Source organism: Anarrhichthys ocellatus, unplaced genomic scaffold (assembly GCF_004355925.1).
Source record: "Anarrhichthys ocellatus isolate YVR2014 unplaced genomic scaffold, GSC_Weel_1.0 scaffold86, whole genome shotgun sequence".
Classification (NCBI taxonomy): domain Eukaryota; kingdom Metazoa; phylum Chordata; class Actinopteri; order Perciformes; family Anarhichadidae; genus Anarrhichthys; species Anarrhichthys ocellatus.
In genome coordinates, this window is record NW_022280116.1 from 1,037,653 (window position 1) to 1,055,836 (window position 18,184).

General features: G+C 44.1%; 1 protein-coding gene and 1 non-coding gene across 2 annotated transcripts in view; both read left to right on the plus strand.

The window, feature by feature from the left end:
* The first annotated feature begins 498 nt into the window (after positions 1 to 498).
* On the plus strand, positions 499 to 580 carry trnas-aga (transfer RNA serine (anticodon AGA)). Its single transcript has one exon. It is a non-coding gene; the product is annotated as a tRNA-Ser (tRNA).
* A 9,097-nt stretch (positions 581 to 9,677) lies between these two features.
* cavin2a (caveolae associated protein 2a) overlaps positions 9,678 to 18,184 on the plus strand; it is a 17,174-nt gene continuing 8,667 nt past the window's right edge. The window contains exon 1 of the mRNA XM_031875068.1: positions 9,678 to 10,335. Within this exon, the coding sequence (XP_031730928.1) occupies positions 9,814 to 10,335 (522 nt within the window). The 5' untranslated portion in view covers positions 9,678 to 9,813. The remainder of the gene's footprint in view (positions 10,336 to 18,184) is intronic.

Sequence of the window (18,184 nt, forward strand, 5' to 3'; positions counted from 1 at the left end):
GAAACATATTCTGCATTGAGTACTTCTGATGTGCCTACTTTAAGGGCATTTCAATGCAGGAATTTACATTTAATGGGGTACTTTTCCAACAGCTCGTGTTAGCTCTGCGTGATCCTGTATCCTACGTCCTAGTGAAGATTGCATGCCTCCCATGTCCATACCAGTTTATATTCATGTTTTATTATCGCCCTCGCTTGACATATTGTTTTCATTTCTCGCTGTTGTGTCGTTTAAACCGACTTCCTACTTTTCGAAAGACTTTGAAGTGCATACAAAGAGAGCGATGTGAATGAATGTAATTTGTAATCAGTTACAGGCGTCCACCACCGCTAGATGGTGCTGTGCAGCAGCAGCAGCACCTCTCTACAACCGGCTTCAGATGTAAACGTGAGCGGAAGGATGGCGCATGATCGACCCAGTTCAGCAACCCTCTGCAGCGACAATGCCAGCTATGATGAATACGTTTGTTAAACTTTTTTATGGTAACGTGGACGCATAGTTGTCGTGGCCGAGTGGTTAAGGCGATGGACTAGAAATCCATTGGGGTCTCCCCGCGCAGGTTCGAATCCTGCCGACAACGAACATTTTCAATTTTGGAAAAACTTTGAAATTCATTTGGCGTACACATAATTAAGACAGTCTATGAACCACAGAATGCAGTAATTTATTTCCGAAGTACTTCATGTGAAAGGCACGTGTGTTTTTTTTAATCCATTGTTTAAACACAAAAACAAGCTTTTATCCAAACATTTTTTCCGAACTCCTGCCTACGGGTAGACACCCCATGTGAATAGGGCAAACATTATAACTTATAGATATAACAATGTTGATCACTTACATTAAGACATTTCTTGTCTGTATGACACGTTATCTGAAATGCTCGGTGAATATATGAGGTCTACGGACGCAAATCGACAAAGTAGTGAAATAAACACGATGTGTATCAAGGATGTGTCCTTCCACTAGTCTGAAAGAAGATGTTATTGAGGCAAAATAGCCCAAAATCTAAAAAAAAAATTCTGGTTTTGCAATCAAAAAGTGATGAATTGTAAAAGATTAAACTTAACATTAGTATTATTAACATAGTATTTGATCTATAATATCGAGCCAATAATGCAACATTCAGCATACTGAGTATTTTTATTACCTTTTTTAAACACTATTTTTGTCAACACTGCTGGTTACATATTAATAAAGCCACCTGAGAATGAGTTGATGTTTTATAATTTAGCCTTAAGGACACAAATACCACCTGCATTTCCTCAAGATTTGATGCGTTTTTTAAAACGTCAAAGTCATTGAGGGAAAAGATCCTGGTTCATGTAGGAGGTTCTCAGGTGGAAGTGTGCTCAGGGTCAGCTGATGCAATGATGCATTCACACTATATAAAAACAAGCGTTTCATATGCGTCAGTCTTCGCATGTGTGATAAATCTGATATAAATAAGATGTGAATCTGATGTGAATAAGCAGCATTGAGAGCACCTATATTCTGCTTCCTGTCCTATTCTTCACACACACACACACACACACAGAAATGTCTCTCATGTATGTTGAGTTGAGTATCTATCACTTTGCTCTACAATAAATCTGTAATATGTTGAATAAATCTTACCCATTATGGTCACGTGTCCTATTTATAGCCATCTCCAAATTAAGAACATTTTCAAAGCAGCAGTAACGTCATTGATAAGTTCATAAACCTGTAACACAGAGATTCCACACAGAAGGTCAAATATCTTGGAATAAAGCAGCCGTCCTCAGGAGGAGCCCTGAGCTCCATCAAATCTGTCACAACATTTTCATTTCACAGCTGGTGTAAGTCTAAACTCTGCGTATGACACGATGCCAACATGTTGACGGTGGACATTTATGAGGCTGGGCGACATGACCAAAGTATTATCTCACAATAAAGCTCATTTCACACCTTGATAACGATATGTATCACAATGTTATCTGGTCATTCAAGTCTATATCGAATAACCACACGGTCCTGTATACTTTTGTGTGAATTGAATACTTTACAAATCAAAAGTACTGAGTATTTTCTCATAAATTCTGAATTTTAGAACAAAACAATCAGATTTCTGAGAAATATGAGTTAGTATGTGCTTTTCACTATCAATTTAGAGGCCATAATTGTGTATCACGATATCACAACAGGGGCACAACACAAGTAGTTGTTTGCTAATGTATTAATGCTCTGAATCCTGTTTATAGAACCTTTTAAGGTTTTGGAGGTGAGAGAAAAAAAAACTTTAAATAAGAGCATGAATTGCTAGTTTGAGAGCAGGAGTTGTTATATCGAGAGCACAAACAAGTAATTTGAGAGCATGGATTGCTTTGGTTTTTTTTCTCCACGGCACCTCCCGGGCTCCGTAGCCTTCAGGGTCAACCCATGGGCACACCCCTATTTGTATACACATCTGTGTGTCTGCACAGTACCCAGCAGACCCAGTCAGTGTAATCCATTCAGTTTCCTGTCTTCTCCTGCTCAAATCCAGTGGGCCTGAGGCCAGGGAGGAATGCGAAGGAAGTTTCTGTGAATGCCTGAGTATCTGCTCTGATCTGAGGTCGAGGAATGTGGTGAATGCTATCATTAGCAGACAGCATTATCATCCCTATGGATTTCACTTTTACTTGTTTAAAAGTTTGAACAACATGCGAAATACATAGGTAATAACTTCAGACAGACAGCTAGGGCCACAAGCTGCAAAACAAAAATAGGAAATCCCTCCACGTTTAAGACTTTAGTCACATGTGGACGCCACGTGATGTGGTTTTCATTTCTGCCGTCTGTGGGTGTACCATTTGCCACTATTACTTGGATTTGCGTGAACAAGTGTAAACAGAACAAAGTGCAGGTTGATGGAGCAGATTTTGCTCCAGTGACAGCTTGTGAGAGCTGGCTGGTGGAGGAGGAACATACTGCACCAGTGATAAATCTTGGATGCAACTTGAAATTTAATGTTAGTCTTTTTTAGATTCAATTTCAACATGAAACTGCTGCCAACAGTACAGCATGGACATTTCACAGTGGCCCTGCTGTACAAATGGGTTTAACTGCAGACCTCACATCTGGGGACTCCAGGTGTGTGAGCCAAATGGAAGACAGTCACTTTTCTACCACAAAAATATAGAAGCACTTCAACAGTATTGTTATTTCTAAGGCTGGGGGACAGAACCGTAACTTCTGTACTACAAGTACTACAAGTGAAATCAAACCAAATATGTATGAAAGTCACACAGAAAGTGGAATGTTCAAATCCTGCTGGGCAAATATAACTTTATCTTCAGTCTTTCGTGACTAACATTAGCATTCTAGCATTAGCGATGATCTTAATTAGCGCTAACGTCAGATGTTAGTTAGCTAACGTGCTGTTAAAGATTACCGAAGTTACTGTACTGTTCCCCTCTCAGACTAGAAAAGTATGTTATGAAGATTTTTTTTAATTTTCCTACATTATACGTTTGAGTTTAAGCACACAATGTGTGGAAGTAACTTGTGTGCCATACTATCTAATAAAACGTTTAGCTAAGCTAACTACATTTTTACTAACTCTTAACTTCAGCTTCAATCTGCGTTTTCCAACTTATTCTGATAGGCCTATTGTTACATTCTCATGTCTCTTCATAATCATTGTCATAGCTCGGTTTCTTTAAACGACAGCACTCTCATTTTAGTGTAAAGATTGGATTTACAAATGTCACATGGTTCTATAGGACTAAAGTAAATGTTAGCTTCCAAAACACTCTGACATCACCTGCACTTAGCATCAACCAAGCTGTATTTGTTGAGGTCATTTAGCATAGAAACTTTCATTAGCTAGCTTTCTACCCAACAAACATGTTGGCACGACTAACAACAGAAGACGACAAAAAGGCCTGCATTTATCAAATAGCTGGTGAACATAGTGGAGCATTTATCAGACAAATTGTCCGATGTTTCCCTCAGGAGTTGGTTGAGACCAAAACCGAGTGGATATTAGATTTATATTCATCAGGTGACCAGAAACATGACTCCAAATGAATAATAAAGTTGCTCTGTAGCTGCTGGATGTGTAAATAAGCAACTGTTTGCTAATAAAGTGGTCATATCAACTAAAAGTTTCTTTAATGTGGGAATGCCCACTGTGATAACTCAGTTATCAGTGTTGATGTGATTTGCAGTTCACCGTGAGGCTTAAAGGAACAGTATGTCAGCTTTCGGGGGATTTAAAGCAGAAATAAAATATAATATTCTTATTCTTATATTATATTTAGCTTAGAATGAGCTCTTTATATCTACATAGGGAGTGGGTCTTCCTCACAGAGTCCGCCATGTTTCTACAGAAGCCCAGAACGGACAAACTAAACATCGGCTCTAGAGAGGGCATTTGGTGTTTTCACGTTACCTGAGGGCCACCTTAGTGTGTGCTTCACAGCGGTGGCTCGCCTGCTGATGGAATAATCCATTCATCTGTGTTTAGGAGGTGACACATTGCATAAGTTATTGTATGAAATTATATGTATTCTATCTAAATATCTTAATAGACCTTCAGCAGGCGGGCCAAGGCAGTTGCCCACTTAATGGTAAAGCCTGCTCAGGTCTTCTTTTACACCGATGAGGTCCTCGAGGTCCCACCAACCCCATACTTATTGCCAAAGGTAAGCACAGAGGTGCCTTTTATAGGATTATATGTGTTGTGAATGTTTGCCCTGTGTCTCTACTGAATGCACAAATGAAATAAAGAGGAGTAAAAGTGTGGCCATGCATTGAAGCGATCCATCTCGGATAGCCCCGGGTTCATTTGTGGTAGACAAAGACCTTAAAGGACTAACACACCTAAACTCAACAACCGGTGTACACAGAAGTAATCCCTCATTCGCAGAATCCCAACTCCGCACCTCCAGAGCCTAACAGATAGGCACTCAGCTTTGGAATCTGACACTTATCTTAGAAGTGCACGATTCCAGAACTGGCTCCGTGCCATTTTAGACAGCGCGTTTGAACATGCAGGCTCGTTCTCCAAGGCATTCAAATGTAAAAAAATTACATATCACTGAATAATAAAATGTCCTCTATTCGATAGATTCATCTGGGGAAATGGCCGATGGCGTGGAGAGAAGTACAGGTGATAAATGAAATAACAGCGAAATCAAACTGTTTTGCTCGGAGGCACGTGGCCACCTTGCAGAAATCCATGCTGTGGGAACCGTCGGGCCAGGAGAGCCTTCGCATTGATTTTACAATCAACAAAGTGCACCACAACTCCTTTGGCAGTGAAGGATTGGCCCGTTGGTTTGAAGATAGATGGCGTTGGACACATGAAAGCATGTACACTTGCACAAACAAACAAGCACACACACACACACATGTTCCTCACGTTCTATGTGTATAAAGCTCAACACCTCGGAAATTGGTCCATTAGCTTCAGAATTGATAGCATCACAGAAATCAAACAACCACCGGAAACACACACACAAACACACACCTATAGTAGTATACAAGGCCACCTTTAAGTGAGCGCGTGTTCGACACACGCTGGTCTGTGAAAAAGGGTCATTTAAAGATCCATCGCCATCTGTTTTGGTCCCAGCATGCCATTTTCCCCTCTGTGTGGGGCCTTTGATTTAGCGACAAAAGGGTACCATTGCTGCCTTCCTTCCCACTGTGCGACCAGACATCCAGTCTGAGCTGGTTATGGAAATCAAACACTGCCGGGCATCCATCGTATCATCATAGGCGTGACCACCTGTGCGGAGCTGTTGTGGCTAATCACAAGCATCAGGGGTCACATTTAAACACTGATCAGGGAACCAGTTTGTTGTGTCTCTTGCAGGTATCACATGACCTGGAGTGAACAAAGCTGACTGTGAAGTGTGAGGAAGCAGGTGGATGAGTTGAACTTTCCATGTTTAACAAAAAAAAGGAAAAACAATAGACTATCGTGTACATATGGCATATGATTATTGTGTTAAGACTTTTTTTCTAAATATTAAAGTATGTCATTGTCTTGGCCTCACCTGGCAACTGGAGGTATAGAAACTATATATTTGATTTAGGTATTTTCTGTTCTCAGCATACCTGATGTTAAACCAATAAAAAGCTAAATCATTGTCTGACGAAGGCCCATGGGTTCCAAAACTGCACTTCCGCCTCTTTTGCCCTCCACACTGACTGTTTACCTGCAACCCAAGCCATCTGTGTGGGAAACCATCATTAAAGTCTTCATACATTTTGCCTCTCGAGTGTTTCAGTTGCATTCTTGTCCCCACATCAAGCAGGCGCTTGGACAAACATGTTGCCTGGAGCAAGCCAGAGCAGGACAGGGAGGGACATGTCACCGTCTTCTTTAAGTCAGCGGATGAAGCCAGCAACAACGAGGACTGTGGACGATGTAGAGGTGAAATAAAACAAAGACAAGGAAACAAGACTAAGGAAACTACCCAGGTGCTTAAGAATGTGTGTGAGAAGTTGTTCCCTCCCAGAATAAACCATCTCCTCCATTTTTTTGGGTATAAAATACAGTGTGGGTTGGTACTTCAGGTCAGAACTCAAAAACTAGTTTGAAGATAATCCATCCTGGTAGTTTGCCAAAGAGCCAACGGTTACAGCAATGCCACACCTCCTGCTGGAGGTTTTTCAAACAACTCCGGGAAGGTTCACCCTGGATACGGAGCTCATTCAGGCGATAATGCGACCTGCAGCGGCACGTTTGTTGTCGAAAATGATGGAATATGCTGATGGCTGTTCCTGCTGCACTAGCATACTTCTTTACGGAGAATCTTTAGAGTTGAAGATCTGATTGTGGACGTGTTCTTTGGCAAAATAAGAAAATTTCAAACTTGAGTTATCAATCGTAATCACCTCTGGCAGAATATAAAAGTATGAATTATGATTGATTGAATTATGATTATTGGCTATTGCTCTGTTTCACTAATGAAGTGTCTGAATCAGATCATGCACTTGCATTTCTAGGCCTCCAGAGGGCAAATACATCCATTGTGCTGACTTGTAAAGCTGTCCATCCAGCCTTCTCCCTTTTAACCCATTCACTGAGAGCTTGTGCGTGTGACATCATTGTTTTGAAGTGCATTATATTATATGTAACTGTAGGAGGGTTTACCGAGAAAGAGGAACCTTAAATAAATAGCAAGTGTTGTTGTAAAACAGGTGAGGGAAAGAAAACATTCCTTGACGCAGCGATGGGAACGTGTGAAACATGCCAGGCCATTGGGAACACGGGAGGAATTCAGGAAAGCAGAAGATATGAGAGAGGAGGGTAAAGGGATGGAGAAAAAATAGGGAGGGGGGGGGGGGGGGCAGAGGAAGGGGAAAGAATGGAAAGCAGGGGGACAGCTGGAAGAATGACCGGATGGGAGCGTCATTCCATCCGCTCTAACCGAGGGGGTGAAAGTGGGGAAAAGTCAAGAGTTCAAGCGCTCGGGATGGGAGGTGATACTTTTATGTTGACAGAAGTGTGCGCCTCCGAGGAGAAGCGGCGGCAGAGAGATGGCCTGGAAACACTGGGGTTTTGAGTGAGAGGAAGTGGAACATTTGCTCTTGTCACACCGCCTCTCTTCTCCGGCAGCTTTGAAGCTTGTCGAGCGGGTAATCCTCAAGGAGAGGTGTTAGCCTTGGATGTTGACATAGGGAGAATATGTCAAGGGCACGTGTAAAAAGCATGTGTAGCTGCTGAAAAGGCCGAGCTGTAACACAAAGAAAATACAAACTATATTGCTGCCATGTCAATAAACGTACCAATTTATTCATCAAGGAATAGTTTGATATGTTGGGATATATGCTTATTTGCTTCCAAGAGTGAGATGAGAAGATTGATACCACCTTCATGTTGTCGGTCAAATGCGAAGCTACCGCATGCAGCCGGTTAGCTTAGCTTAGCACGAAGACTGGAAATGGGGGGATGCGAGATACAACGTGCTGATGAGCAATCTTTAGAGGCGCTGGTAGGCGGCTATTGTACTGTCAGGCAGAGCCAGGCTAGCTGTTTCCCCCTGTTATTTAGTCTTCGTGCTAAGCTAAGCTAACTGTGTCCGGGCTATAGCTTCCTATTTAGGGCACAACGTGGTAACAATCTTCTCATCTTCCTCTCAGCAAGAATGCCAATAAAGGTATTTCCAAAAATGTGCAGAAATGTATGTATAGGCCCTTCTAACAGAAACCATTTTTGACATGCGATAGCAGGGTAAACAAGGGGTGTAATTAATAACATTAATTATGGCCCTGTTCCATTTAGGTGGGGCAGGGCCCTGCGTGTGCATGCTGGCTCCCTTGAATGGCTGTGACACACTAAACACAACGGGACCATAATTAATTTGATCACTTTCACTCGTGTTTTCCCTGCTACGACATGTCAAAATGGCTGCTGTGAAAAGGGCCTGTTGCTGCAAAACAGGTTACGATCACTTCAGCGATCACTGAAATAACAACACAGTTTGAAAATAGATGCTTTTGTTCATGCGGCCTGGATCTGAGAAGAACTGTGGACTCTGCCAACATATTTCAATGCTGTTCTTAGGTGTGTCTTTACTGTGTGTGAGTGTGTGAGTGTGCACACGAGCGATTGCAGAAAAACTTAATCTCAGTTTTATGGGTGGGAATGCTTTGTATTGATCTCAGATGAGATGGTGGCTGACCAAGCCTTTTACCATATCAGGCAGAATTCAATAAAAGTCGGGTGTGGGCTGGAATGCTTCCCATAAGTCTGCAGTGATCAAACAGATTATTGCCTTAGCAGACTTTCTGCAAATGAATTACAGATAAACACACATCGCCTACCACCTAATTACTTGGTCTTAAAACATGTAAGATGTAAAGAATGTTACTGTGAATGAAATATTTACAGTGATGCTTGCAAAGAGATGAATTGAGAGAGAGAGAGTGTCAGCCAGGGGCGTGGATGACCTCATTGTTGAAACAGGGATTTCCACATTTCCATGCCCCCTGCCATGACACAGAGGTCGAAAACAAGAGGGGAGAGGAAAAGGGGCACACACACACACACACACACACACACACACACACACACACACACACGCACACACACACACACACACGCACACACACACACACACACACACTCACATGTAAGCATAGGCACAGTGACAAACACATGCATAGACCAGGCTTTGACATAAAGGAAAATATGGTCTGTGATGTATCTACAGCGTTCTGCTAAGTTCGTGAAACACGCAAGACACAATGGCCTTTTGATTTAGATTGTAGTTTTATCTTCACTTTGTTGTTTTGTCACATGCAAACAAGAACACACACACACACCACCATCCACACCACTCGATTACAATGCAGTCCAGACCAATTTGGTGGGAGACAATACAAAAACACACACCAGCGAGTGCAGTAAACAAAACTGGCCTCCACACATATTTATGGAAATGCAGCCTGGCATGCACAAAGTGAAATGGTTGGCAGTCACACGAAAACACAAAGCAAGCCAGCATACAAGAAAAGGACACACACACACACACACACACACTAACCCTACCTCTATTCTGTCAATAGGGCTAGGCCTGCGCCGTCTCCGTGCCAACCACGCCCCTCCCTTTGGCTTGCAGGGGAGGTGTTTTTGAAAGTTCACAGCGTGTCTGTGTGAGCGCGCGGGCAGAGGGACAGACAGAAAAGGGGCGTGGACGCCGAATTAACTCCGAGAGGTAACATCACCCCGCCTTCAGTTCTCAGCTGGACCAAGTGGCAGCTGCGTCACGAGAGAGTAAAACTACCGCTAAACTGCTCCGTGTTCAGGTGAATTACCCACCCAATTAAAGCGGGACATTTGAGCACCTGTGAACCATGGAAGACCACGCCGAGCCTAGCAGCGTCCACACCATCCCGCAGCAGCAGCCCGAAAACACGGTGCTCCTCACCCCGAGCTTCACCCGGTCCTCCGCCCCGTCCTCCCCGACCGGCACCCTCTCCCGGCTGGGCTTAAAAATCCCGACCAGCCCGACCGCGGCGGTGGCGCCGGGCAGCCCGGTCGGCGGCCAGGTGAGCGCCATCACCGTGGTGGCGCTGCTGGACAAGCTGGTGAACATGCTGGAGGCGGTGCAGGACAACCAGCAGCGGATGGAGCAGCGGCAGGCCGACCTGGAGGGCGCCGTGCGAGTCGTGCAGGGGGACGTGACCCGCCTGTCCAAGACCCACATCGGCACCTCCAACAGCGTCAGCAAGCTGCTCGAGCGCTCCCGCAAAGTGAGCGGGCACCTGAAGGACGTGAGGGAGCGCATGGATAAGCAGGCGGTCCAGGTGAAGAAGCTGGAGGCGAACCACAGCCACCTGCTGAAGAGGAACCACTTTAAAGTGCTCATCTTCCAGGTGAGGGAACACGGTGATAGGAAGAGAGAAACTAAAGCATAGTGGCACTGAATGTCACAAAGAGTCTTTAGTAGCTTATTACAGCCCAAATACATGCAATAAAGTTGTATTAAAGTGTTGGAAAATTGAAGGGGATCAGCACTGATCCACTGATTTAGGTTCAGTTTACTCGTCAGAAGGAGCACTACTCAGCAGTTAACAATAGCACATAGTCTCATCTGGTTCTCCAAAAGAATAGCCTGAAAAAAGTAACTCCGTGATGTCATTGGGGTTGTCTCAGCTCGGGCATAGTAATTGTTGCTAATAAAGGTCTAAGATACAAACAGCAGGTGTGGGGGCCAACTTGCTAGCATCTAATGTAAGAGATGCATTATGGGAAATGTATGATCCAGTCTTTTGGAGCTTGGTACACACGAGGCTTCTGCTCTTTCAATTGTGACCATTCTCATTTTAATGCGTCTCTGGCGAGTCCCCCGACTTTATAAAATGCAATACTAAATGACCGGACTACCTCTTTAAGGGTTAGGCATGTTATAAATCTTTTTTTCAAAGGACGTATTTGAATTATTAACTTCATGAGGCCTCATTCGACTGTGTGTGTGTGTGTCAAAAGTCATATTTGCATTCAGATTTGACTGCGGCAGTGGGTCTGTCGGATGTGTTCCTGCTTGGCACTGGCACGTGATGTGCTGTAAGCGAGCAGCACTTCATTACATTTTGAACACCCGAAACTCGTTGAACAGGACTAAGGCACCTGTAGAGCTCAGTTCATTAATGCTGTGTGTGTGTGTGTGTGTGTGTGTGTGTGGGGGGGGGCTGTTTGCTGTTTTCTGACCTTTTCATGATATTCTAAACACACCTCTACTAATAGAAGTATAAAAATGCTAGATATTATCAGATTTTTGAAGTTAGGATCTTAACAGATGTAATACACATGCTCGTGAGGCTCTTCCTTCTCGTGTGTGTGTGTGTGTGTGTGTGTGTGCGTGCGCGTGCGCGTGCGCGTGCGCGAGAGAAGAAGAAGAAGGGTGTGTCTGGGAATGGAGCTATAGAGGATAATGGAGGAGGGCTCAGACACTGACTTTGTCTAGATCTGTTTACGCCCCCCAGTCATAATTCAGACAGACATATGGCTTTTGGATGGATTTACCAGTTCACCTGCCACATCACACACCTGTGAGGGCCAAAACTCTACACTGGCACTCAAAAAGGAAAAAAAGCGATAACCCTCCTGAATCACCCAGGAAACAACTCGCTTATCTCCACAAAAAATGGTTGTCGGAGATAACTTCAACCTGCATTCTTGACGCGCAGCATGATTATCATGTGGTTGCCGTGCAGGATGAAAGCAGTTCCATATTGTATTTGACGGATGCATTTCAAATTAACCCATCAACCCCCCCCCCCCCCCCCCCCCCCTCCCCTTCCCAAAAAAGAGAGATGGAGACATAGTCTCCAAGTATGCTTTGTGCATGATTTTTCATGCTTCCGTGTGTGTGTGGGTGTGGGTGCATCTGAGCATGTGCATGCAAGTGTGTACCCGGGCAGCAAAAGAGGAGCCATTGTTGACACAGCCAGAGCCGCCGAGAGCTCTTAACCACCGTTGTTATCTGGTTTCCCAGGTACTGAGGCTCTGTTGTTCAAACGCAACAGGTGCCAAGACCTCACTCTGCAATGAGGTGGACGAGTGGGCGAGGCAGCGCGGATCGATTCGATTGAATCAGTCGGTTTTCATGTGCTAGAAGGGAGTGTTCCTCCTGCTTTAGTGAGAGTGCCTGTTTCCAATGCATCGTCAAATCCCACGAGTCCTTTGGATTTGTCACGTTAGGTGTTTTGTACTTTATCTATTTCGTTGATATTATGAGAGCATGTTTCAGACTGCTTTAAAGTGTACTTAATACATGAGGAATGCCATGCATAACTTAAAAGTCCTGACTTCTGCTTCAGTTTTTTTGAGTCCAACTCAAAAGCGGCGCGTTGGCAGATGGGTGTAGTGGGGCCAGGTGTGTGTATGTGGACAGCATGTGTGTGCATGCAACTCGCCCAGTGGATGTTTGGCTGGTGTGTTGGGTCAGGTGTATGCAGTTACAGAGCTGGTAAATGAGACTTGGCGCGCCCGAGGGGGAGCGGGAAATAAAAGAACTGTTCAGCCCTTGTTCCTTCCCCTCCCTGAGCTCGTGTTGATTCTTTTCTGTGTCCGTCGCTTTCTACCTCACCTAATCTCATCTCTTTTTTTTTTTTGTGTGTGTATTTTTCATTCTGGATTTTCTCCATTTGGTGCTGTGCTCTAAATTTCTTGTCTGATATCTTTTTGGTTTCTTTTTGAGTTTCACTCCTCTCATTGCTCCCTCCCACTGCTTCTTTATCTTTCGCACAAACTCCAGCTTGCATGTGACCACTTTTTGTTGCTCCGTCTTTGGTCCAGCCACCTGTCCTGATTCCCTGAGACCACCTGAAAGCACATGCTGCACGCTACTCTTTGATAACGCATGTTTGCTGCACACCCAAGAGCCAAACTCTCCCTACCGGCCCTGTAGCCATTGGACGAGAGGCCCTCCTCCTCCCCGCCCGACAAAAAATTGATCCAGAACACTCATCACCCTGTACGTGCCAGCTGAGGTGGAAACACAGAGGGTTTATGGGTAAACGCCCACTGTTGGAGGGAACAGGGGTCTGTACCCGCTCCAGGATTTGGCCGCGGTCAGTCACAAATGGCGGTGCTGTCTGCCGCTCCGCTGCGTTCCTGTACATAACAAGGACTAACGAGGACTTAATTACCAATGCTTGGCCCTTGTTTGTTTGTTTTTTGTGCACCAGTGCGTTTCCTGTCCCCACATGGCCCTCCCCTCTCCGGGCCTTGTCTCTTGAACACACACACACACACACACACACACACAGCATACACAATTCCCAGCCATCTGAGGTTCCAGTGAGTAGAAATTGTTTTGGTGATTACTGTTTGGTAAGGTAAAACGTTTCGCGGGTATTTTCTCGTTCTACTACTTGTCACACAGATTAATTCCAAAGGCTCATTACCTGAGGTTTTTTTTTTTTGAATATCAACGATCAGCATCCCTGGGGATCTTACAACTTATCTTAATTGCATCGGCGTGGCACGCTACGCAAAATAAGCAGCATATTTGGAATTTCATTTCCTGCGACTGAAGTCATTTTTATTTCTGAGTAGATCCTAATCTCCCCATCTGTGTTTATTCCACAGGGGAATTTTATCACAACAAACAAGTCGGCCACAGTGGCAAATTGATTTTGAACGCCGTGAGAATTGCGTTCATCCCCCCCCGCCCCCCCCTCCTCCGTTCAGGGTTTTGCTGGAAGTGGAGCAGCGAGGTGGGCTGGGAAGAGTTTGTGTGGGGATCGTGTGTGTTTTTGGGATCCCTAATCGCAGACTGGCAGGGAGTGACAACAGGCGGCGCTCTCGCACACTTTCAAAGAACATTCATATCACATATGCAAGGGAAGAGAAACACACTACCCCGGCCAAAGTAAACACAACGACTGCAATGTGCTTCCCGTGTCTTCTGCGTCTGTAAGTTGAAATAAATTCCTCGATTGTGAAACGTTCACATCGTGACTCATCATTTTTGAGTGATTGGCTTCACCACACTCATTGTCACACTATTTGTTTTTGCTTTAATTGCTACCCATCGTCACAGCACTTATGTACATCGACACTTGACCAAAGGTTGTGACTTAATCTCAGCTTTCAGCAGCAGCAAGTAAAAGCTGTTTGTCCACACTCATACCCTGAGATGGAGGACAAACTGGTAGTTCTGTTCCCGGCCTCGCCCCAAGCCCTTACCTTTTTAAGCAGAGTGACTCGAAGCTCATAACTCTGAAGGTAAACAAAGCTTAATAATGGCAGAATAAATAAGTCGGCTCTGACCGATCCCATCTTGTGCATAGAAATCCAATGTGACACAAGGGGAGCTTTGCAACGAAAGAAACCTTAAAGAAGTAGTTAAGAGTTAAACTTAAGTACAGAGCACTTATAGCGTGTGTTCAGTGCAGAATCTTCCATTATAAAATCCTATCCATTACCACAGGTTAGAGCAGGCCGCTGGCTCCAGGCTACAGCTCAGGTGTGTGTGTTTGCTTCCACCAGGTGATGTATAGCCCCAGCTTGTAGCCTAAAGCAGTGCTAGCTGTCTCACTGCATTCAAACATTCTGGGGGCCACATTTTACCGAGCTTTAACCCACGGAGAGGTTTCAAGTAATGGAGTAGTTGACTCAAAGTAACTGTGATTTTACAGCTATTGCCACCACTGTCCAGACATTAAACAACGCCACGGTTACATTAAGAAATGCTATGTGACACTGTCTTTTTCATTTGCTGATTATATAACCAGTAGGCCTGCGTTACAGTTATGCTACCCAGTGGCCAGAAACAATGTTGGGATTGTATGTTTGCGCAAACCACGGGATACGTTGAATCTCAATGTTTGTGTACCAAAAAAATAAAAAATAAAAATAAATAAATTTTAAAAAAAAAGGTTTCACAAATAATATCAGCCTCAAGCTTACAGAAACGCATAATGACAAGTGGTTAACATTGTCAAATGATTGGTTTGGATTGGGCATCAAAACTTCTCTGTTAAAGTTTGAAAAAAAACAAAAAAACTCAAATAACAATGTAACTAACGTAAATAAACAACAACCGCCCTTAGCGGACATTTCGTATGTAACAAGCGCAACAACTTTACCTAAAAAACGTAGAGTTAATGAGTACTTTGACACGAAAAGCTTGTCTCGTGGGTGAAACTTCTGTGTTTTCTTGAGCCACAGACCAACCACACCATCCTTCGTGGACTTTCTCGCTTGTTAACCTCGACGTTATATCACGTAACTTTTGTACCACGTAACTTTCAATAACCCTCGCTCGATACACTGCATCACTTGCTCTGACCGAAAAAGCAGAAACATCCACATCCAACGTAGCTTAAATTTATGCCGGTGCGCTAAGTGCAGAGACCTTCACGAGACGTGTTAGCTTTGCGCTGGTGGTGGGAGGCAGCTAGCTTCCACAAAACGTCAAGAAATGCGCATGCCAGTGGTTCCAAAAGTAGTCTCATTTACATGTTGTGTCCTCTAAGATTAGCCAGCGTTAGGCTACATTGTGGGTTGTTGTTCAGAGTTGGAGGGTGTGTGAACTCTACAGCCTCACTGTGACGACAGGGCCTAGCTAGCTATTGAAGTTAATAATGGTCAGTCAATACCTCTTGATCATATCTGTTTGTTTAACCACAATGTCTCCTTTTCCAATTCTACTCGTACTGAATACAACAACTGTGACGTGTGGCGGAGGCTTTATAGTTGTGTGAATGCACCTTTAAACAAACAACGTAGCTGATTATTATCACAGCTTTGTTTAGACAAGTAGCTATCAGCTAGCTACTTGTCGAGTGTAAATGACATCGATGGTGAACAATAGTCCAAATATCCCAGTGTTATCTCAGTTAAAATGGAAGGAAATGAGATTGTAATAGACCTTTTTCATGGCAGACAGTAGAGAAAGCACAGCCCACAGGTTCAGGGATGTGGTATTGTGCATGGTGGCTCACTTGGACTGGCTTATTGTGTTACGGTACGAATCTTGTGTGATACCATGAGGACCACATATATACAAGCCTGAAGTTTAAAGAGAATATTTTAGTCAGAAATTTCACAATCTACAAGTTGTCAGTGAGATTTTAAGCATGAAATAAAGAGCGGAGAAGTGTAAAAGAGAGATAAATAAATGATGGGCAGAAGGAAAAAGAACAAATTTGCTCTGTTTGTCGATTAATGACAAGATGAAAAGAGTTAGTTTGGATAAGAGATTCTACTTGAGCAAGTATGGGTGAAAGACATGCATGTGGATTGGGAAGCATTACCTTAAGTAGTTGCTCTTTGGCGTGACGTCACATTCAGGTTTGACAAGTCTGTTCAACTGTTTCAGTCTGAGGCAAAGGCAAAGCAGATTCCTGCAGTGGAAGACTAGTTGTAACAGCTTCATTGACACAGAAAAGTGCTGACGGTGTTACAAATCCTGGACGAGCCCCGCGAATAGACCGACTATTCAACTTGTTCTTTTAATCATGTCGGCTTTTATGTCCATTTCATTTGCCACGAACTAAAAGCTATCAAAGAATATGCGAAGTAATGGGGACGATAAAACCAAGCAGTGTATACAAAGATAAATAAAGGTGGCAGCTCTTAAGATAGTTCAGCCTCCCAGCGTATCCCATGATGCACTGCATCATGGGATAGGCATTGATTAGGTAATGACATTAAACTTGTACTCACATGCTCTTTTTCACTCTCGATTCTTTTGAGCTTTGTCTCTTTCACGCTCACACTGCATCAGACAATAGATGCAGGGGTCGACTCACTGAAGGAATAGGGTTAACAAAACAGCCGGGAGGCTGCTTTCACGCTGGTATTCTGCCAAAGAAGCTCAAGGTCCTATGAAACAATAAAAAAAAAAAAAACATGAAACTATCCTCTTTTGACTCTTCCTGTCACCTCCCTTATTTTCTATGCTCATCAACGTGTCTGCTCCTTCTCGACTTTTCAAACCTCGGCGTCCGTGATTCAATCCACTGGCCAAGGCCACAGCGTCCATGGCAGGAAAAGGGAAAACAATAGCCATGCTGGATCCCGGTGTCCTTATTTCTCTGCCCCTTTTTAAATACAATGTGAAAATACAACGACGACTTTACCCTTTGACCTCCGTCCGGGGTAAACATTTTCACAATTGGTGGCAGCCTTATTAAAAAAAAATGCTTGTGGTGTCTCCACGCAGCCCTTATCAAACAATGGTTCTGATACGCACAGATTGACGTGTCACACACGCGCGAGAGTGCGGGTTTAGCGGTGTGGTGTAGTTGATGTGCAGTAAGCGGCGAGGAGCGCCAGCAAAACCATGTGGTTATTAAAATGAATACCGTGCTGTGTACGAAATGTAATTTTGAGAACTGGAGAGCACATCGCAGAACATGAAGCGCATCATGCTGCGAAGTGCAAGGACTGCTCTGCTGTAAATTACGGGCTGAGTGAGCAGACATGCATCATCGTTTGTGTCATCGGGAATAATTGGCGCCTCTCTAGTTTGCCACGATCTCCGTTCTGCCGGCACGTCAGCATGATATTGCTCCTGAATTGGTCATTGTGCTGTGTGATTACGCAAGCTTGCCAGGCCAGTTTTTGACTTTTTTTTTTTTTTCTCTTTCAGTGAGGCAGATAAGGGAGGGGTGTGCATTATGCAAAGCTTTATGGGTAATGGGCCAAGAGGCATGATTCAGTATTAGCATGAAGCGGCTGATTTATGATACTTTGAATCACAATTTGAGCACACTTGTTATGGTGTTTGGGCTAAGATCGTAACAGTTAGTACAGGATTTGTTTGTACAATTTAAAAGTGCAAGGCAGCGTATAGACGCCAATGCACAGTGTGCTGTACTTTGGGAGGTTATCATGTTACCCACTCCCATGTCAAAAAGCACAATTCCATTTCCTTTCCTCCTTCCTTCTTCTGTCCACAGATGGCTCTCCGTGCACATTTCGGTGTGTGGGGGGGGGGGGGGGGGGGGGCTTCGTTACGCAACAAGCTGGGGTTAACTGTAAAACACCTCACTGCAACCTAATGGGAAGGACGCAATGAAAACATATACCGAGGAAATCTGGACAATCACAAGTGTTTCAGGTAGACACTGAATAACTGAAGGTGTGTGCATTTGAGCGTGTGAGAGGGTGCAGGGACTAGGTTGTGTTGGGCATCTTGAATGAAGGTAGGTTGTATTACAGATGAGGAGGATGGACAAATAAGAGACGGGGGGGGGGGGGGGGGGG